Source organism: Saccopteryx leptura, chromosome 3 (assembly GCF_036850995.1).
Source record: "Saccopteryx leptura isolate mSacLep1 chromosome 3, mSacLep1_pri_phased_curated, whole genome shotgun sequence".
NCBI classification, from domain to species: Eukaryota; Metazoa; Chordata; class Mammalia; order Chiroptera; family Emballonuridae; genus Saccopteryx; species Saccopteryx leptura.
In genome coordinates, this window is record NC_089505.1 from 27,591,643 (window position 1) to 27,613,357 (window position 21,715).

At 40.1% G+C, this 21,715-nt stretch overlaps 1 protein-coding gene and 1 long non-coding RNA gene across 4 annotated transcripts in view; one reads left to right on the top strand and one right to left on the bottom strand.

Annotated features, from left to right (window-relative positions):
• The window catches only part of PEX7 (peroxisomal biogenesis factor 7), an 81,616-nt gene that overhangs the window by 26,277 nt on the left and 33,624 nt on the right, over positions 1-21,715 (bottom strand). Inside the window, exon 8 of the mRNA XM_066371756.1 lies at positions 20,229-20,284. Coding sequence (XP_066227853.1) covers positions 20,229-20,284 — 56 coding nt within the window. The remainder of the gene's footprint in view (positions 1-20,228; positions 20,285-21,715) is intronic.
• LOC136397185 (uncharacterized) lies at positions 10,558-13,565 on the top strand. 3 transcript variants are annotated; one of them, XR_010749849.1, is made up of 4 exons: positions 10,558-10,588; positions 10,642-10,810; positions 10,864-11,130; positions 11,654-13,008. It is a non-coding gene; the product is annotated as an uncharacterized lncRNA (long non-coding RNA). The 3 variants fall into 3 exon arrangements; XR_010749850.1 differs by lacking the exons at positions 10,558-10,588; positions 10,642-10,810 and adding an exon at positions 13,133-13,565 and having other exon boundaries at positions 10,823-11,130; positions 11,654-13,092; XR_010749851.1 differs by lacking the exons at positions 10,558-10,588; positions 10,642-10,810 and having other exon boundaries at positions 10,823-11,130; positions 11,654-12,672; positions 12,776-13,008.

The window sequence follows — 21,715 nt, forward strand, 5'->3', positions numbered from 1 at the left end:
CCCTATAGTACGATCCCATGTAGTATGGTCAGCTTTGCCTTTACGACATCTCTGGCCCCCGAGAGAAGAATGGACTCGCGGACTCAGCACTGGGCGTGAGCCCAGTAGTCTGACAGGGATGACAATAGTGTGGATTTAAGGTAGTAACAGTGGTGATCAGGACAGGGTGATGGATTAGAGATACATTTAGGCAGAAAAATTAAGAGGACAAACAAAATCAAGATTATTAATGGAAGAGAAAATGCCAAGAATTATTCCCATGTTCCTGGCTTCTATCATAGTACTTGTAATACATCCATGCATTTCTTTATTCACTGTTTATTCATTTATCTATTTTCCTCTAAAAGCCACTAAGTTCCTTAAATTCAGGGACTGTATTCTATTCTTCTTTGTATTTCTTGCATGTAAAAAACTATCTGACAGATAGCCTGACCTGTGGTGGCGCAGTGGATAAAGCGTCGACCTGGAAATGCTGAAGTCGCCAGTTTGAAACCCTGGGCTTGCCTGGTCAAGGCACATATGGGAGTTGGTGCTTCCAGCTCCTCCCCCCCTTCTCTCTCTCTGTCTCTCCTCTCTCTCTCTCCCTCTGTCTCTCCTCTCCTCTCTAAAATGAATAAATTTTTTAAAAAATTAAAAAAAAAAACTATCTGACACATGAACATTACAAGAATGTTCCATGAATGAGTAATCAAAAAAGTTAAGTATATTAAGGACAAGATAAATAAATAATAAAGACCAACCTCACAAGTAAGGTCACTTTTAATCACCTTTAGATATGGTTCCCAAATGATGGACAAAGACTTATTATATCAGATATTCAGAAAATACAAATCCCTCAGCTTTGCTAAAATTTTTTTCCTAAAAAGTTCTGATTGAGTAGATCAGTATGGAATCCAGAAATCTCCTTCCAGGAAATGTTGGTGCTCAACCATCTAGGTTTGGGAATACCATCTAAAATAGTACTTCTCAACCTTACAGATTAGATAAATTCCCATTAGAAACAATTGTGATTTCATGAAGGGGAGAGGAAGGAAAGGGGCAATGGCTCTCAACCTTGACTACACTGAAATCAACTGAGAAACTTTCAAAAATACTGATATGTGGCCCTGGCCAGCTGGCTCAACAGTAGAGCATCAGCCCAGCATGTGGATATCCTGGGTTCGATTCCCACCAGGGCACACAGGAGAAGCTCCCATCTGCTTCTCCACCCTTCCTTCTCTCCTTTCTCTCTATCTCTCTCTTCCCCTCCCTCAGCCAAGGCTCCATTGGAGCAAAGTTGGCCCAGGCACTGAGGATGGCTCCATGTCTTCTGCCCCAAGTGTTAGAATGGCTCTGGTTGCAACAGAGCAACGCCCCAGATAGGCAGAGCATCGCCCCCTAGTGAGCTTGCTGGGTGGATCCCAGTCGGGTGCATGTGGGAGTCTGTCTCTCTGCCTCTCTGCTTCTCACTTCAGAAAAATTAAAAATAAATAAATAAATAAATAAAAATACTGATGTGTGAGTGCTCTTAAGAAATTCTAATCAGCCTGGAGTATGTCATGGGTATTGGGAAGTACCAACATTCTACGGTGACCGTAATCTGCAGCCAAGGTTGAGAACCTCTGATCTGGGTGGAGGGCATTCCCCATCACTGATCTAGACCAGCAGTTTCCAAACTTCTGTTTGCATCAGAATCACCTGAAGAGATTGCTAAAAATGAATACAGACATCTGGAACACGGCACAAGAACTTATTTTAGAAATAAGTTCCCAGGGGCTGCTCATGTTGCTAGTCCTAGGGCCACACTTTCAGAACCACTGAACCAGGCAGTTGCTACTGTTAAGAACTTATTACTACCCTGTGGCTCTAACCACTAGTGAAGGCCAAATTTTGGGACAAGACCAAATTAGAAGCAAAAGAGATAGGCAAATATTTTCACAAGAACAATAACTCTATTATTTCATATAATTTGATGAACTTAACAGACTAGGATAAAAGGCTGCTAAACAAACAACAGGACAATATCGGTGTTAGCTCCAGCTCCCCAATAATGAAGAACAAAATGAGCCAAATCTGAGGTGTTCACTGTACCCAATCCATCCTCGGCAAGACAGACTTTGACAGTTTGCACGGTCTTTCCCGTTACCTTATACTGCTTTTGCTCAGCACAATAACTTTCAAGGTAGATACAAAGGGTACACAGTATCCCACACTTCTCTTCAGCTTCGCTTTCAACAGATTTAGTTACCCGCAGTCAACCGTGGTCAGAAAATATTACATGGAAAATACCAGAAATAAACGATCCATACATTTTAAATTGTGTGCCCTTCTGAGTGATGAATTCTCACACCTTCCCCACTCTACCCCACTTGGGATGTGAACCATCCCTTTGTCCAATGTATCTACACAGAATACACTCGCCACCCATTAGTCATTTAGTAGCCCTCTGGGTTATCAGACTGACTGTCACTGTATCATAGTTGCTTGTATTCAAGTGACCCTTATTTTACTTAATAATAGCCCCAAAGTGCAAGAGTAGTAATGATGGCAATTTGGATATACCAAAAAAGAAGCCATAAAGTGCTTTCTTTGAGTAAAAAGATACCTATGCAGAGGAAAAAAACATAGTTAATATACAAGGTTCGGTACTATCTGTGGTTTCAGGCATCCACTGGGGTCTTGGAATGTATTCCCAATGGTTAAGGAAGGGGCTCCTGTAATTAGTCTCATTTCAGAAATGAGGAGAATATACTCAATGGAATATGCCACCCATGCGACATAGCTAATAAATGGCAGCCCGAAAGCACAGACTCCACTGGCATCATGTCCGGTTCCTTTTCTACTGAAAGATGCTGCCATTCACCTTTTCTCTAGATCTGGGCCAAGCCAGGGAATCTGGAATCTGGACAGGCAGGATCTGGGATTCTTCAGATAGTTTTGATTAACAACTTGAAAGTTCAAATGGACCTGAACCAAGTCAGGCTTCCCCCCCCACACTCCTCAAACTACATAGAAAATTCCATAAGCTAAAGTCCATGCCAACATTGCATTAGTGTGCTAACTTACATTCAAAACCAATCCCCTAAGGAACTTATGAATAGAATAAGTCTGCACTCCTGTGGCAAGGAGTTCAGAAATCATTCTTTCTCTCTTCTAATATATTTTTTATATGCACTTACTGCATTGTCTCATCCACTTTCTTATCTCCTTTTAACTTAGGTCCTGCTCAACTGATAGGCTCTTTTTATAACCTCAGAGATTCCCACCCTTTAAAAGTGAATCCTCTCTGAGTAAAACATGTGAGATCATGGGCTTATTACTTTATCAACTGTATTGCTTTTGGAGGGGACTAAAAATAAACATTGTAGACAAGCAAAATTTTGTAAAGAGCTATACTTTCACTCATTAACTCAAAAATATTTATTGAGAACTAAGACTCATTTATATGCATGATTGGGTTAGAGAGTTGTTTGGTTTTTGTTTCTGGAACTGGAAATAACAACACAATTTAAAACAGATAAACACTAACTGCCTGATAAATGAAGAATACAGGATTAATTTTGAAGAATTATTGAACAACTTTCAAAGATGACTTTTAGAACACTCGGCCACAAATATCCAGAAACTGTGCCATATTTACAAACTTTCAAGGTTAACTATGATACAATTCTATACTTAAGCTTCTCTAGCAAAATGAATTATTTATAATATTTCAATTAAAATGTTAATTAAATCAGTGTTGTAGAAGGGATGACTCTATTCATCACAATAAGCATTAAGTCTGAGAAGCACATTCCACAAAGCCTAGAGAACTCTGACAAATTAAAGAAAACCATTAGCTGACAGAAGGCTTATTCTGAAGCAGTGGTCAGCAAACTGTGGCTCACGAGCCACATGCGGCTCTTTGTCCCCTTGAGTGTGGCTCAAAGGCCAGCTTAGGAGTACCCTAATTAAGTTAATAACAATGTACCTACCTATATAATTTAAGTTTAAAAAATTTGGCTCTCAAAAGAAATTTTAATCATTGTAATGTTGATATTTGGCTCTCTTGACTGATGAGTTTGCCAACCAGTGTTCTGGGGGGATGGATGGCTGGGACCCACAGGGATGCAGGATGTCGTACTTTGAGGGATGTCACATCGCAACAAAAAGAAAAGAAAAAAGAAAAACCCCCATAGTGTGGTTTGCTGCTCACTGGCACAAAATGAAGAACAATGAAATGATTTTGCAATCCAGTTCCCAAGAAATATATGATTAGAAAACAAAACGGTAAGAACTTGACTCATAAAATTGTATCATTATCTCAGGGATAAGAATAGTCTATGAACACCTGAATTATAACTGACATCCAAACGTGGCTACGTAGAGCAAAAGATCATTCCACAGAAGTTCAGGCGGTGATGGGATCGGACGAGGTTGCAGCAGAACCTCGTTTGCCACCTAAATGTAGAAGAACATTACACTTATAGCAGCCGCCTGCCGTGCTTTGGTCTTTATTAGCAATGTCACCATGAAATACGTAATGTCCTCATCTCTGCAGCTGAGCATTTATGAATACACCCACTCAGGATGTCAGGTTGTGGAATGTGGGCACACTGTACAAGGACCTCTTATTAACAACTCTGCTCATCAGAGGATGGACACAGCGGTAGGGGTGCAGGGGGGAAGAGGACAGACATTGACAAAGGAGGACAGAGAAAAAGAGTCAGAGAGAAGACTAAATAAGCCTGCTTTTTTCCTGAGGACTGGATGGGAAAGCCTGGGGGGGAGGGGGAGAAGACAGTCAGTCTACAGAAAGACGAGGAATGATGAAGCAGGCTTTCAGTACGTTCCCTGGGCCCTGCTACACGACTGCCCTGGAACTTGTAGGGTGCCCACAGCCCGAGAAACATCTTCCCTTTCTCATTTAAGACGGCTTCTGTTTCAAATGTGAGCGTGCACACATGTGCACATACACGTGCATGCACACACACTTCCTAAAAGATACAGTGGAGAAAGATAAGGGACCCTGCTGAATCTTATTTAAGATAAAATAGGTGAATAATTATTGTTTTTATTCTCTGTATGGTTCATTCCGTTAGGTCAAATCTTGAAGAATTCAGTATTACAGTATTTACTTAGTGTTGCCACATTACCTAGGCTGCAGTTTCAGGACAGACCTCCAAGGTGAATGATTTGTCCCTGAGTTCGTAAGGGACAGAGCAGACTACTAACAACTGCCAGGTAATATCCTGTAAATCTAGGCTCCCTATGCATGCACATATCTAGGAGAGGGGAACTCTGAGGTTCTGCTTGATTACCTTCTTAGGAACTACAAGTGCACAGGTCTGTGTCCACCACTGCTACAAGACGTGTAACCAAGGACGCAGCTTCGCGCCACACCCGTCCTTCACCCTGGAGGCAATCACTTTAAATGCTTTAGCCATTTTCCTGATTTTTGACTCTATATTTCTAAATAATATACTCAGAGTAACTCACTGCATATGTTCATTTTCAGATATTAACTTTTACTTCCTACTGTGGAAGACGAGTCAAAGCAATATCTGCATTAGAAAATATATACAACAAAATCCACAGTTGCCTTACCAAAGCTGTACAACAGAATTTTTTTTAAAAAAATTATGATGCAAATAAACTGACAAACTCCATAAATGTTCTGTTGGGACTAATCAGCACAATTCAAAGTTCAAAGCAGTGACTTAAACTGCATTAACCTAAGGCTTAACATTCCTCTCTCCTTTTAGATCTATTTCCTCACGTGCTTGCCTTAGGCTGTGAATCAGACAGATTTGGTTTGATTCTTAAAGAACACTGTTAGTACTGAATAAGTCTGAAAATGTTCTGCAATAATAAATCAAGGTACTTCAAATCAAAAGTCTTATAGATTTCTTTATAATGAATGTATGTTGTCTCATTTTCTAGGAAATTATTTTCATTTTCACCTGGCATTTAACTTGCAAAATTATGCTTCACTTCATCAAAAGATCTTTCCAGTATGACAATAATCATCACAAGAATTTTCTAATTTAAACAAGTCAAATGGAAAAACTCTTTTGGAACATATGAAAAAACCCCAGCATATCAACAAAGTCAGGAATTGCTACTTCATACATACAAATATCTTGAAAATTAGGTATATGAAGCTCATAGAGATTTATCAGTAAATCACATGTTACAATTAGTTGTAGAAATAAAAGAATATCTATCTATATAACTTTACTTAATCAGGATATTGATACAATGGTTCCAAATGTGTTAAACAGGAAAATGTTGCAATCTAGGCAGTACTGACTTCAATAATCAAACAGCAAGTTTTCTCCTTGAAAAATACCAGTTTCTTATCCCAACAGAACTTTCTACTTCAAATTTAGTTTTATTAATAACTACTTTAAACACAAAGTGAAAGCCATATTAAAATATAACTGTTTGGAAGCTTTTATAGTCAGTGACCAAAGGGTATCATAATTTTTCATATAATTTAAATTCACTTACACTTATAAACAAATATGTTTAGTATATCCATGTCCCAGATGCTAGGGACAAAACAATGAGACAGACAAGTCCTACCATGTAATCAGGCAATGTGTTTTATTAACACAAAACATAGTCAGTAATAAAATATTCTTATAAAAATTAAATTAATATGTGAATGCAAATACTCTCATTCTTAAAAGAAAACTAAAGACAACTACATTAAGATGCTTTCCTAATATCCGTGGTGAAGTCTGGTAACCCTTGGCCACAAAGCAAAAAATGTGATAAAAGCTACCAACACATATATATATCTAAGATATCTGAAAGGCACAGAATATTAAATTGCTCTTTGATCATTTTAAGAATTCATAGTTCCTGCAAATGTTAGTATCATATCATTACTCACATAATTTCTTGTGATTTGATGAACAAATGTAAGGGAATTAAAAACACTATCTTAAAAGGTGAGGTAAAATGATCATTTGAAGCTGCATATAAGCACACCTTCGGCCACATTTCTTATCTATTTACTTTGACTGGCCTTTCTTTGTGAGGAAGGGGAAGCAGGTAGAGTTGAAATGAAAGGGTTGAGACAGAGTACATATTCAGCTATACTCTCTGTTTACTTTGCCTGACCTTTTTTTATGGGGAAGGGGAAGAAAGAGAACTATGTGCTCATGGAAATCTCTGTTAATAAACATAAGGCTCGAGTCCATCAACCATACCTAAGTTAAGACACTTACTATATAAAGACAAATCCCACGAGAGTAAATGTGACAAAGATAAGAGGTACTTCTGTATCTGCTGCTTGGTTAAGATTCCATGTCGACTACAATCCAATTCAAAACCATTTTCCTGCTTATGCAATATAATAAAGCTATTTCTCTTGTTTTACAATTAAACAATATATTAGCAAACTTATTAGAAAGTATTAGTAAGAAATATTTTCAGTGTCTTATTTTACAGAGCAAATATAGCTTATGGTTTTTATTTTGAAAATTACTAACCCACAAAAAAATTCAAAGAATATAATGAACACCCATATACTCTTTATCTAGATTTTATCAATTGTTAAAACTTTGCCAATTTCCTTTAACTTTCTCTCTCTACACATACACATACAAAATAAAATTATTGTAAATAAATTGCAGCCCTGGCCGGTTGGCTCAGAGGTAGAGCATCAGTCCAGCATGTGGAAGTCCCAGGTTCAATTCCCAGCCAGGGCACACAGGAGAAGCACCTATCTGCTTCTCCATTCTCCCACACCCCTATCTTTCTCTCTCTCTCTTTCCCCTCCCACAACCATTTTATCCTTATCAATTTATGAAAATTAGAGCTTCAGATATCTGAGAAGTATTTGCTACAATGTGGAAGAGACCAAATGTTGCTCTTCCTAATGAAAAAACATAATTACAGCAGCTTTTACTTTCTTTTGGCTGTCATACCTACCTGGTTTTCTGATTTCTGACTGTGTTTATTAAATGATCTACTTGGTAGGAAACCAAAAACACGCATTGAGAACTGAAATAATGCTTATGCATGGTTGGCAGGGCAAAAGTGCCTCAGCAGAAAAAAAGAAACTGAATAGGGAGTTTATCAGGAGCATATGCTAAAATCTATTGTGAAATATCTGTAGAAGAATAGAAATAATTTACTATGAAATATTTTAGATTTAGTCTTTCCGAGTAAAGTTCAGAAAGAATCAATGTGTAGTCTTATAAAATATTTTGTCTATCAGCTGTAAAGAGTTCTAATTATTTTATAAAGTGAAGTTTTTATTTAATTGAAACCATTCTAAATAATTTCAAATGTTATGTTGAATATTACTTTTAAGATCTGATTAATTATTCAATGAAACATAATGATCTACATACAGGTTAAGAACATAAAGCCTTTTCTCTATTAGATATGAATATATATCCACATAAAAAATATGAACCTGACATTTCATAATACTAAAATATCCATCATATCATCAGTTTAAATAATTACCACCATATAAAGTATATTAAAATGAAATTATAAGAGCTTAAGAGACTAAACAAAATTAAAAATGGGGAAGTAAGTGAAAATATATTTGAAGAGCTATATAACAAAAACTAGCCATCCAAAATCTAGAGGTGATAGCTGTATAATTACCAATACTAAAAATTAAACAGTTTACTGCTGTCTCATGTTTTAAATCTTTTTCTTTTTGTTAAAATGGCTTTGCTGGCACTCAAACTATCATCAGTCCAATGAGATTTTAATTTCTTCAGAGGATTAATCTAACCCACATCACATGGGATAAAAATCTGCCAAAAACGCACCTTTTCTGACCTTTCCAATGAGTGGTCACCACACACAGATAACGGGAGACTTAAACTCACACAAGACATCAGAACAATTCAAGTCATTCTGAATACGTTTTGAGAGTTAGAAATATGCATACATATAATATATATATTCAAAAATACATATATAAAAAACTTTAAATAGTTTTGTTTTCCTTTTCCATTTATTTTTTAATTGTGTATTTTTTTTTTACTTTTATTTATTCATTTTAGAGAGGAGAGAGAGAGAGAGAGAGGACAGAGAGACGGGGGGAGGAGCTGGAAGCATCAACTCCCATATGTGCCTTGACCAGGCATGCCCAGGGTTTTGAACCAGCAACCTCAGCATTTCCAGGTCGACGCTTTATCCACTGCGCCACCACAGGTCAGGCTCCATTTATTTTTGATAAGTCTTTTTCATCCTATATTGAAATACACAATTATTTTTCCCATGACGCAATTTGATTTAAGTTTTTTACTTCATATTGGGAAAATGTTTACCAATTTTGCAGAAAAAAATATTCCAGGTTTCAGGCTTGATTAGGGACAATATTCCAATTAATGAGACAAATAATGCAGATAAATAGGCAAGTCCAGCAGTGGGAAGGAAGGGATGTCAAAGAATTCAGTGGGAGAAGCCTGGTTAGACACTCCGGTGCCTACGGCCCACACACAGCTGAATATGCAGGCCTGAAGTTCTCAGGACGGGTCAGAGCCAGAAGGAGAAGGTTGGGAATCATCACTTGGAATACGTATGTCAACGAGCACTAAGCCAAAAACTACCAGGTTTAAGGGGAAGAGCGGGGGCTTCCATGGTGGAGCATAAAGTCAGGAGAGAATGAGAAAAACGAAGAAGACAAGGATGAAATCCCTGGGAAAGGGAATTTCAGGAAGGAAGGACTGACCTACAGTATAAACACAGCAGCGACAAGGACCAGCTCAAGTGCTGACGGTGGGCTGGAGCTGCTATCACTGCAGTCCCTGTGGCTTTGCCAGAGCAGTTTCAGTAAAGACAGAGCCTGGCGCCAGCTGTGCGTTTAGGGGTAAATGGACATGAGCCTTAAGTACTGAGGCTGGAAGTCTTCAGGACCTACAAAACACTGCAGAGCTGAAAACAAAAACTAATTTTAATTAAATATATGTGAATTAACAGTATTAATTGACAAAGTTCATATTAAGTATTTCATTCCATCTGAAAACAAAGTCTAGGTTAGAGATTTCAATTTTGCAAAAATTCCTAAGTGAGCATAATGATTGCCAAGAAAACACAGTGATAAATGAGTCATTCATTGCCAGATCGTTTCAAAAGCAAAAGTATAACAATCTTGTCAACATCATTAGCCCCACTTAATCAGGACTGTGGGTCCATTTTATAGATTCAAATAGTATGGGATGCGACCTCCCAAGGTAAGTGTTAGATTCAAGGAGTACTGACATGCTGGGGCTGCCAAGAGTGTACAAGGTCCCTGTGACGCTGAGAACAAAGAGTTCAACAACATCCTGCATTGAGTCAGAGACCCTTATCAGAAATTTATGTTTGAAATTCTCCACTGAGTAATACCCCCCCCCTGTAACTGCGCACGACCTCCCTAGCCAATGACTAACAGCCACATCAGCTTCTGTATGATGCTTGCTCATCCTAGACAGCCACCCTATAAAAAGGAGCCATTTTAGAAGCTCGGGGCTGCAGTCCCTGTGCAGGTTTGGGGGGCTGCAGTCCCTGCGCAGTTTGTTGGCTGCAGTCCCTGTGCAGGTTTGGGGGGCTGCAGTCCCTGCGTAGTTTGTTGGCTGCGCAGGTTTGGGGGGCTGCAGTCCCTGTGCAGGTTTGGGGGGCGGCAGTGCTCCCTTGCATGGGTTGCCTGCAGTCCCTGTGCAGGTTTGGGGGGCTGCAGTCCCTGCGCAGTTTGTTGGCTGCGCAGGTTTGGTTGGCTGCAGTGCTCCAGTCTCTTCGGAGGCGTGGGTTGCCTGCAGTCCCTGCTCAGGTTTGGGGGGCTGCAGTGCTCCAGTCTCTTCGGAGGCGTGGGTTGCCTGCAGTCCCTGCGCAGGTTTGGGGGAGCTGCAGTGTTCCCCTGTGTGGATTACCTGCATCCCTGTGCAGGTTTGGAGGGCTGCAGTGCTCCCTTGCATGGGTTGCCTGCAGTCCCTGTGCAGGTCTGCAATAAAACCTATAAAATTCACTTTGTGTCTGCTGTGGCCTATCTCGCTGGGATGTAACAGATGGAGGCCCCCAGTGAGATTGGCCGTGTAAGACCCCTCCTCACGGAGTGGGCTGCAGCAGACATTGGTAGCTGGCCAGCCTCCGGCAGTTGCCATTTGGAAACTGAATTTGGCTGATTTGAAACCTTTGGAGTCTTGAGACTGTTTAGTAAATAAGCTTCCTCTTTGAATATTTGGAAACAGAGCTCTGGTTAGAAAAGGGTGTAATGGAGCAGGCGGGACGCCACCTGATTTCTCCTCACCCAGTCGGGGAACGCAGGACGCTGCCTTCTCCCTTTGGTTTTGGTTTAGAAGTTTTGTTTGTTTTGTGTGCATATTTGGTTTGTTTGTCTGCTACTAGAATGGCCAACTTAAGAGCAGACTGGCCAAACCAAGGATTGCTAGATCCATAGAAAACATAGAGAATCTAGCATACTATCACCAGCACCCACCTGCAGGCAGGTGGCATGGTCAGTATGCAGCCAGCATAGTAGCAGAGGTAGAGAAAGAAAAGGCAGCCAGGCTGCAGCTGGCTGCAGGAGAAGCGGCAGGCTCCCCTCACAGTTTCAGGCACTTGCCCCTCCTCCTTGGGCACCGGCTCAAGGGCTGAGCCACTGCTTAGTCAGGCAAAAGATAGCAGTGCAGTAAGCTAGAGGTTATCTGTTGTTGTATTCCCAATTTTGCTCTCTTAGTCAAGCCCCTCAGTGAGATCTTCTGAGCATGGCTTTTAAGGTCTATAATGACCAAGGAAGTAACAGAAAAGGCAAATAAGGCCCAAAAGAAGTCAGGAAATACCAACTTTTGGCTCCAGCGCCCTAAGGCGCTTCATAGCATGTCATCAAGGTCCTGCTCCAGAGTGGAAAGAAAGGTCATTGAACTGAAGCCTGCCAGGCTTCCCGGTCCCACCGGTTGACACACCTGTGCTGTGGAAAGAGGGACATGAGAAGGTAAGCTGCCCCCTTGCTCCATGGAGGGAGGGTTCAGTCTCTTCTAGCCCTGCTCCAGCTACCTGTGACCTGACCTTGCCCAGCGTGCTGGGAATTGCCACTGAAGGCCTAAGGACATCGTTCAGGAGCCTAAGGTATTTCTTCCAAGTAGCAGATAAGCTAATCTCATTTCTTGTAAACACAAGGGCCATCTACTATGCCTTGCTTGAATATTTAAGTTTTATTTATCCCTCAAAGATCTCTACTGTGGGTATTGACAGTCTGGTTTTATTGCTTTATGTTTAGTGTATCCTTTATTTCTCTTATCTCAATGCCCCATGCCTATTATAGGCTGGGACCTGCTGCTAATTCCAGCTAGAAGCAGTGGTCACTAGGACTTAAACTCTAACTGCAAAGTGTAGAAATGTAACACCCTTTCCCTAAGTACTTACAGGTTTTATAGGTTACTCAGAAAACTGTTCAAAGACTGTCCAAGAGGCACTTCTAGCAGTACACCACCCAAGGACTGACTCCCACGTAGACGGGTTCAGACACCATGATCCTGACAACTCCCACTACTGCCAAGATAGAAGGCATACCCGCCTGGGTCGACCGCAGCCGGCTAAAGCTTGCAGTCCCAGCAGAGACACCTTTGTGGACAGCGAAGACTGACCCTGCCAACCCTTGTAAGCTGACCCTGAGAAGGACAGCATGCCCTGCTTCAGCCACAAACCAGAAGTTAACTGGTCCACGCGTGGAGACTTTGGGGAGGGAGGGAAACTAAGGTAAAGGAAAGCCAAGTAAGTCATCTTAAGGTTTGATGCATGTACTGCTATGAGTCATACAGAAAGGGGGTGTAGGTCCCTTGGCTGAGAGAGAAGCTACAAGGTAAATGAAAGTTATGTATGTGCTCATAGCTACCACTATAGAATAATCTGTGAATATTGGTCATGTGTCCAATAGGCTACTTATAAAAAGGACACCTCCAAAAAGCAATCTTTAAAAGAGGATTACTTAGTACTAACTTAGTCCTTGCTGAAGGTTAAGGTTTTTAGGAATTAAGAATTCTAATAAATTAGAAAGGAATTGTATAGTTTTGATAATAGAAAGTATAAGGTGTAGAGGTACTTTTGAAAAGGAAAGGAAAAAGCAAGTTGTTATGAAGGCCAGTTATTCCTAGATAAGAAAGTGCATAAAAGTTGAAGGTTTATGTAAGTTGCAGAAGGTTTGTGTAAGTTGCAGAAGGTTTGTGTAAGTTGCAGAAGGTTTGTGCAAGTTGTAAGAAGTTAGTACAGAGAAGAAAAATACAAGGCAGAAAGAAATTAGTCCGTAAAGCTTGTAGTACTAAGGGCACACTATCAGCGTGCCAGCACATACTAGGGAGGACCCCTGACCCAATTAGCTTATAGCTACAGCTAAAGTAGAAAATTCTCATGAGCCCCAGCCTTATACCATTCTCCCCACTGATGAAGAATCAAGGATTTGATTTATGCCCAGAAGAGATGGGGGAATGTTAGATTCAAGGAGTACTGACATGCTGGGGCTGCCAAGAGTGTACAAGGTCCCTGTGACGCTGAGAACAAAGAGTTCAGCAACATCCTGCATTGAGTCAGAGACCCTTATCAGAAGTTTATGTTTGAAATTCTCCACTGAGTAATACCCCCCCCTGTAACTGCGCACGACCTCCCTAGCCAATGACTAACAGCCACATCAGCTTCTGTATGATGCTTGCTCATCCTAGACAGCCACCCTATAAAAAGGAGCCATTTTAGAAGCTCGGGGCTGCAGTCCCTGTGCAGGTTTGGGGGGCTGCAGTCCAGGCGCAGTTTGTTGGCTGCAGTCCCTGTGCAGGTTTGGGGGGCTGCAGTCCCTGCGTAGTTTGTTGGCTGCGCAGGTTTGGGGGGCTGCAGTCCCTGTGCAGGTTTGGGGGGCTGCAGTCCCTGCGCAGTTTGTTGGCTGCGCAGGTTTGGTTGGCTGCAGTGCTCCAGTCTCTTCGGAGGCGTGGGTTGCCTGCAGTCCCTGCTCAGGTTTGGGGGAGCTGCAGTGTTCCCCTGTGTGGGTTACCTGCATCCCTGTGCAGGTTTGGAGGGCTGCAGTGCTCCCTTGCATGGGTTGCCTGCAGTCCCTGTGCAGGTCTGCAATAAAACCTATAAAATTTACTTTGCGTCTGCTGTAGTCTATCTCCTGGGATGTAACAGATGGAGGCTCCAGTGAGATTGGCCGTGGCCTATCTCGCTGGGATGTAACAGTAAGCACCCTAGGACCGCAATGGCCCTAAAATGGCCCTGGAGAATGAAGATTACGGGATACTACAAGCTAGGCCAGGAAGGAAAGAGATAGGTAACAGGGTGGTTAAAGGAAAACACACGATGAAGGAAGAAGTTACAGGCTGAAAGTCAACAGAGTCGGAGACAGATAGTACAGAAGGTAGAAGAGGTCATTCTGTTGAGAAGAGGAAACAGGAATGCATGAGATGAAGAGCATTTATGTCAAAGGTAATAAAGGAGAAACAGATGCAGATACAGATGTACAGATTTAGATAAACTGACCTGTGGTGGCGCAATAGATAAAGTATCAACCTGGAACGCTGAGGTCGTCGGTTCGAAACCCTGGGCTTGCCTAGTCAAGGCACATATAGGAGTTGATGCTTCCTGCTCCCCCCCCCCCATTTCTCTCTCTCTCTCTCTCTCTCTCTCTCTCTCTCTTTTCTCTTAAAATGATAAAAAAAAATTTTTAAGATAAATTTGCAGGCCTGCAGCAGAAATTGAGATAATTTGAGCTTGAGCCGCACTTTTTTTTTAAGAGAAAAATAAGGTCCTTTTACTTAAAGTGCAGGGAATAGGGTTGAGAAGAGAAGCAAAGGTTGGGAACAGTGAAGAATTAGCACAGTATTTCAAGTATGTCCTCTTACATAATTCTTATAATTACCTCATGAGCTTGTGAGGACAAATACACTAATCCCATTTTACATATAAAAAACCCTGCACTCTAAATTATACAGGAAAATTGCTTATTAGAATGTCTTTTTCAGCTATATGTTGAATATTTCATACTATTTCATTATAATTTATTTTTCCAAATGTTCGCAAATTCACTTTGGTCTTGTAGCATGTAACAGATCCATGATCTAAGTCATTCCTCTCTGCAGAAGCATAAACATCGACCCCCGTTCTGCAGTCTTGCTCAGGAGTCAGGAAAGAAGCAAAGACTAATACTTAAAAGTGGAGAGAAAAATAAGACTATGAACCACAAACTGAAATCATCCGAGCATGGTTAGGGACCTATAAGATTTTATAGTAGGGTAGTCCTGAGACAAATCTACATTTTAAAAAGTAAGGCTTTTTCTTTTTGTTTGTTTGTTTTGCCTGACCTGTAGTGGCACAGGGAAGAAAGCATCCACTTAGAATGCTGAGGTCACTGGTTCAAGGCCCCAGGCTTGCCTTGTCCAGGCACATATGAGAGTTGATGCTTCCTGCTCCTCCCCCTTCTCTCTCTCTCTCTCTCTCTCTCTCTCTCTCTCTCTCTCTCTCTCTCCCTCCCTCCCTCTTTCTCTCCCCTCTCTAAAAGAAATAAATAAAATGTAAAAAGAAAAGTAAGGCATTTTTCCTAACTCAGTTCAAGGATATTAAAATATATAAATAAAACAGGGAGTAGTCAGTGGGATTAAGATAATAATGATAATCCTGCAAAGAAAGGATCAGCAGTCACTAGGTCTCCGCATTTAATCAGAAACAGAACAGCGAAATGGTTTAACATGTCCCTTAATTAATGGGCTTCAAAAATCAGAAAGACCCAATTAAAATGTTCAAGGACATGAAAAAGGAGATCATGAGAAGCTCAACGGCCCGTCTCAGTTGGGCAAGTCTCTGCTGATCACCAGAAGGTCCTTGAAATGCAAGCACTAGATTCTATATCCAGAAACCCCTTTGGAGCACACAAGTGATGCTCTATAAGAGAGAATATGGAAAGGTCCCTGTCCCTCCTGCTCAGCCTGCCTGGAGCAGATACTATTAACGGCCATCTACACGTGGTTAATCCCTTTGCACCAGTTCCTGTGACACATTGCACACTCTGGGTCTCCTCCTGTTTTAGCTGGGCTGTTGTCTTCCTTTCAACATTCTTTCCTGAACATATTATCATTTTGCTCTTCTTTCACTAAACTTATCTACCTTTGATTTATTTACTCTTACAGACTGAATTATCAGTAATTTAATGGCCTTCTGTTGGGCAGATAAAATGTATTATGCTCACTTTGTTAAAGATGACGCTGCCCACGTGGAGGCCGTTGCCCAGGTGATATTAATGTGTGTTGGGGGCTGGCTGTGGGCAGGCAGAATCCTTGTAACCTGGGGCTTGGTTTTGGGATTAAGCCTTTCCCACCCCTTTTGATGTGGGGTGGTACAATCCCATCATGTCCCAGATAGGTGACTTTGTATTAGAGACTTCCCTATTTTGTATATTGGATTAAAGGTTTGGATTTCTACACTATAAAATAGGGGCAGAATGGGAGCTTGCGCTCTTGGTTCCTGAGATTAGTATTAGAGAGCAGAGAGCAGAGAAAGGCCACATGGAAGAGGCCAGGAGAAGCAGCCAAGATGGCAGAGTGTTGAGTGAGAAGCCAGTTAGTGCAGAGTTTGTGCAGGGAGAAGGAAGGAGATGGGGAACAGAGGTGAATAAGTCTGGTGAGCTAGAAACCTTTGATTCTAGAAAACTAGGATAAGTCAGTAGCTTTGTGAGCACTGAATGAGTGGGTTTTGGAGCCCAGTGTGTGTTTTTACTTGCCCGCCGGGTGCAAGCTAGAATTAAAGCTAATGGCCCACCAGTTCTTGGTTCCGTTGTTTCTTTACGGACTGTCCAAATCCAATGCGAACCTGCATGGGCCAGGTGGCCGCTTTGATGGCAGCCCTGGCTACTGGCTTTACACCTTCAAATCCACATGTAGAGCCCTAACCTCCAACCAATAATCTAGGTCCACAGTTTTAATGTAGAAACATTTGGGGTGAATGGTGAACAACTGATAACTTTTCTGCAATGTTTAACTCCCAAGCTAAAAGTTCTATGACCACTCTTTACTATTTTATATAGACTATTAAAAGAAAAACAAAAAACCTGTTATGATATTGTTTTAATTGTAACCTAGAAGCCTCAGTATGATTGTTCCCAGTTTGTCTCCCTGCTTCTATTAGATCAGACAAAAAGAAAAAAAAAAAAATTAGGGCATGTAATTTCTCTCAAGATACTGTAATTTATTCTATTAGAAATACAGTCTACATAAACAAGGTTATATAGCTTCTCCCATATCAAATACTGGCTCAGAAGTAAAGAAGAGAGAAATCCTGAGTAGTTGAGGCAATGAGATCAACAAAAAAACAATTCAAATTATACAAAACTCAGGCCTTCAACACATCCAACTTATAATTACATGGAAAAAGGAAAAGCAAACTGGAATACCAATGAGCTATCTTCCACCTCCCGGCAACAAGACTCTCTGAACAGTGAGGGCAGCTGAGGAAAAACCCAACTGAACAGAGAAGAGAGGAACAGAGACACATAAATTCTTCACCTATTAAAAAAATAAAACACTACTATAAAATTAAATTGGATAAGATAATTCAAACAATTTACCTGACAAAAGATTTGCCTCCAGAAAACAAACAGCAAAGTAGAAGAAAACTAGAATGTAACATTCTAAACCAACTTGAATACCTTTAAACAAGCATTTGGAAACAGAAAAACAAAAACAAACAAACAAAAAACCCACCTTCACTTCATCAGTGTGGTATAAGAACAGATTTCTCAGGAGGGGCTGGTCCCCAGAAAGACCAGGGGATTAGAGGGCTAGAACTTTCAACTCCAACCTCTAACCTCCAGGGAAGGGCGGGGAGCTGAAAATTAAGCTCTGTTAAAACTCTTGAATAATAAGATTAGATGAGCTTCAAGGTTGGTGAACACAGCCACATGCTGGGAGGGTGGCTCACCCAGTTCCATGGGACAGCAGCTCCGCATTTGGGACCTTTACCGACCTCTCCCTATGTGCCGCTTTATCTGTCTATCCTTATCCTTCAGAACATCTTTTAAAGTAAACTGGTAAATGTAAAAGCCATCCTAAAAAATGATCACATTTGAGAAGTTCATGGGGACCTACAGCTACAGTCTATAGGTGGTAGGTCAGAAGTGACAGCTTGTGATTGGCATCTACAGTGGGGCAGTCTTGTGGAACTGAGCCCTTAACCTGTAGGATCTGATGTTATCTCCAGATAGATGTTATCAGGGCTGTTAAATTTGCAAAATACCCAGTTGTGTCGACAGAGAACTGGAAGACTGTTTGGTGGGAAAACGCTGCAAACATCTGGTCTCAGAATATTGACAGTAGAGGACAAAAATAGAGTTTCCCCCTTACAATCAGGAATTCAGAAACAAAGAAAAGAAGTGAGATAGAGCTGAATGAACACAACAAAGAAATAAAAGAAAAAAGGCAAAATCATATCAGAAATGAAGACAAAATGATATGGTGCCTAAAAATACCTTTACAGGAAGCATAATAAGGCCACTGAAGACAGCAGAAAAACAACCAAGAGACTGAAAGTGAAATTAAAAATAAAAGTAAAAAGTAGGCCCTGGCCGGTTGGCTCAGCAGTAGAGCGTCGGCCTGGCGTGCGGGGGACCTGGGTTCAATTCCCAGCCAGGGCACATAGGAGAAGCACCCATTTGCTTCTCCACTCCCCACCCCCCCTCCTTCCTCTCTGTCTCTCTCTTCCCCTCCCGCAGCCAAGGCTCCATTGGAGCAAAGATGGCCCGGGTGCTGGGGATGGCTCCTTGGCCTCTGCCCCAGGCGCTAGAGTGGCTCTGGTCGCAGCAGAGCGACGCCCCGGAGGGGCAGAGCATCGCCCCCTGGTGGGCAGAGCGTCGCCCCTGGTGGGCGTACCGGGTGGATCCCAGTTGGGCGCATGTGGGAGTCTGTCTGACTGTCTCACCCTGTTTCCAGCTTCAGAAAAATACAAAAAAAAAAAAAAAAAAAGTAAAAAGTATCAGAGAGAAAGCATTTGATATAGAAGATAGGTAAAAGAGATTCAGTTTATGTAAGAGCCCCTATAAAAGATAAAACAATAAAACAATGGCCTGACCAGACGGTGGTGTAGTGGGTAGAGCATTGGACTGGGACTCAGAGTACCCAAGTTCGAAACCCCAAGGTTGCCGGCTTGAGTGTGGGCTCATCCAGCTTAGCATGGGCTCATGAGCTTGAGCACAGTGTTGCTGACTTGAGCATGGGATCACAGACATAACCCCATGGTCGCTGACTTGAGCCCAAAGGTCACTGGCTTGCAGCCCAAGGTCACTAGCTTGAGCAAGGGGTCACTTATTCTGCTGTAGCCCCCTGGTCAAGGCACATATGAGAAAGCAATCAATGAATAACTAAGATGCTGCAACAAAGACTTGATACTTCCCATCTCCCTTCCTGTCTGTCTGTCCCTATCTGTCCCTCTCTCTGTCTCTCTGTTTCTGTCGCAAAAATAAAAAAAGATAAAGCAATGGGTAAGAACTAATATTTCAAATTATAATCCAAAAAGTCTTTCTGAAAATAAAAGAAGACCTGAGGCTACATCACTTAAAGAACAGGCTGTATTAACCTGCAGCAGGCAAATGGAACTGTAACAATCAGAGTTGCCAGGAAAAAGGATCAAATAATTTACAAGAACAAGAGCACTAACTGCTACCGAAATTCTCAAAAACAACACAAAATGAAACAAAAACGAGGAAGCATTTTGAAAAACTGCAGGAAAGAAATGTATATTTAGGAGTTTATATTCAGTTAAGCTATCCTTTGAGTATCAAGGTTACAGAGAAACAGTTTTAAACGTGCAAGGGCTCCTAATCATCAGCCCTTCTCGAATCTACTAGCAGAAAAACTTCACCAAACCCAGAGAAGATGGGGAAATGTCAGCAAAAAATATTGATGATGAGCATTTAACATGTTTAGTTATGTATCTAAAAGCAAAACAAAGGTAGAATAAGAGTAGACTTATTTCTATTATTCTATCGTAGGACAGTGTTATATGTTATATGCTGCATGTTCTGACAAAGTACAATAGAAATAAAACAACTCAAAATGTGACGGAGGAGAGGAACAAAAGAAACTCAAGTAAATGCATTGGTTATATATGCAATCGATAGAAGTTAAAATAAATACCATTCAAAACTCACAAACCAGTGACAAACTTGCAAATGTGCCTAGCTCACACTTTTTCATATTAGTAGACAAATATATTGTTTTTCTTAAAAGTAGCAAAAATGAAAATGCTACTTGGTATTTCAAAATGAAACTTATCAAAAAATACTGTACCTTACAGTAAAGTCATAGGAGCAAGAGGCCAGTACAGAAGAATGAAATGGTGAAAACTACAAAACAAAAACAATTTTTGAAGTTAGCTATAATTATAACGTGGTCATTCCCGTGAACATTGAAATAAATTATAGGCAAGGTTGTTGCTTTAAATTATGCTTTCCTGAACCCTATATACTTTAATTCAAGGCAAAAATATTTAAGATTTCTTTTTTTTACATTCTCCAAAGAAAATCAAGCTTTTGAGAACTTATTTAGAATAAAATATTCCCAAAGTGTGGCTATTTTGGAAAAATTAAATACAATTTCATGTTGGCTATCAAAAATGACTTCTAAAAATAAATATAGGGGATTTAAGTATGTGATGGTACAAACATAAATGTATTATATCTTGCCAATTTTATAAATACATGCTATGATAGCTATAAGCACAAGTGTCGAATAAATATTTAAATGTTAAGTAAAATATCTTAAATATCATAGCTAATGAGAAATGTTATGAAGGACAAAACCTGAAAATTTAAGACAGTATCTTTTAAATAAGTAATATACAACATATTTTCATAAGCTGCCCTTTGCAATTACATTTCTTTAGTGTTTTTCTTACCAGTACTTTAATAGTTATATACACATAATAACTATATTTGCAAACTTTTTAGTTTGCAAAACACTTTCACTACAGTACCCTATTTCATTCTCAAAAGCATTGTGAAAAAAATTGAATATTTTCAACTACTAAATCTGTGTGCTATAAAAAAAGAGCACTGTGTCTCATACATTAAGTTGCAAGCAATAAAATTTAAAATACTAGTTTAATTGAAATTAAAATTTTTTGAAATAGAAATAACATAAGTGTCTTATTGAAAAGATCAATAAGGTACTTTTTACCCTTAAAGCAAAAAAGAATGAAATTCAGAGATGTGACTTAATAAGATGTTTTCCACAGTGACTTAGCAAAACCTACCTAAATAACAGCTGGGAAACTAAATTACAGTTCTTATAAGCAGACAGATTTCCTAGGAGCAGCAGAAAAAAGTTATCTCATCCTCTGCTGTTTACAGAATGGAAAATTTTCTATACCCCAAATGTTTGTGAACATTCATATATATTTTCATGTTAGGGAAAATAAGAAATGAACCATTTCTCCAATGAGTTTCAACAAAGTAAAGAGTCCTTCCCTCCGAATGGAAAATTATGAAGAATATAATACTAAAAGTAATTACTATAGTTAAGAAAAAACATTAAAAGAAATAGTAGACTGGGGATGACAATGAAAATAAAACATTTTTATTTAACTGTAAGAATAAATTAGCTACATTGTCCCAATTCATTCAATAACTCAAATATTTTACCCAATTTTAGCTTTTAATGTTCATTAACTGGATAACAAAAATACGCATAAAAAGGAATCAATAACCTCAATCTATAAGCATCTTTTATATATATTTCACTGATGATATTCATATTTTATTCTATGTATTAAGAAA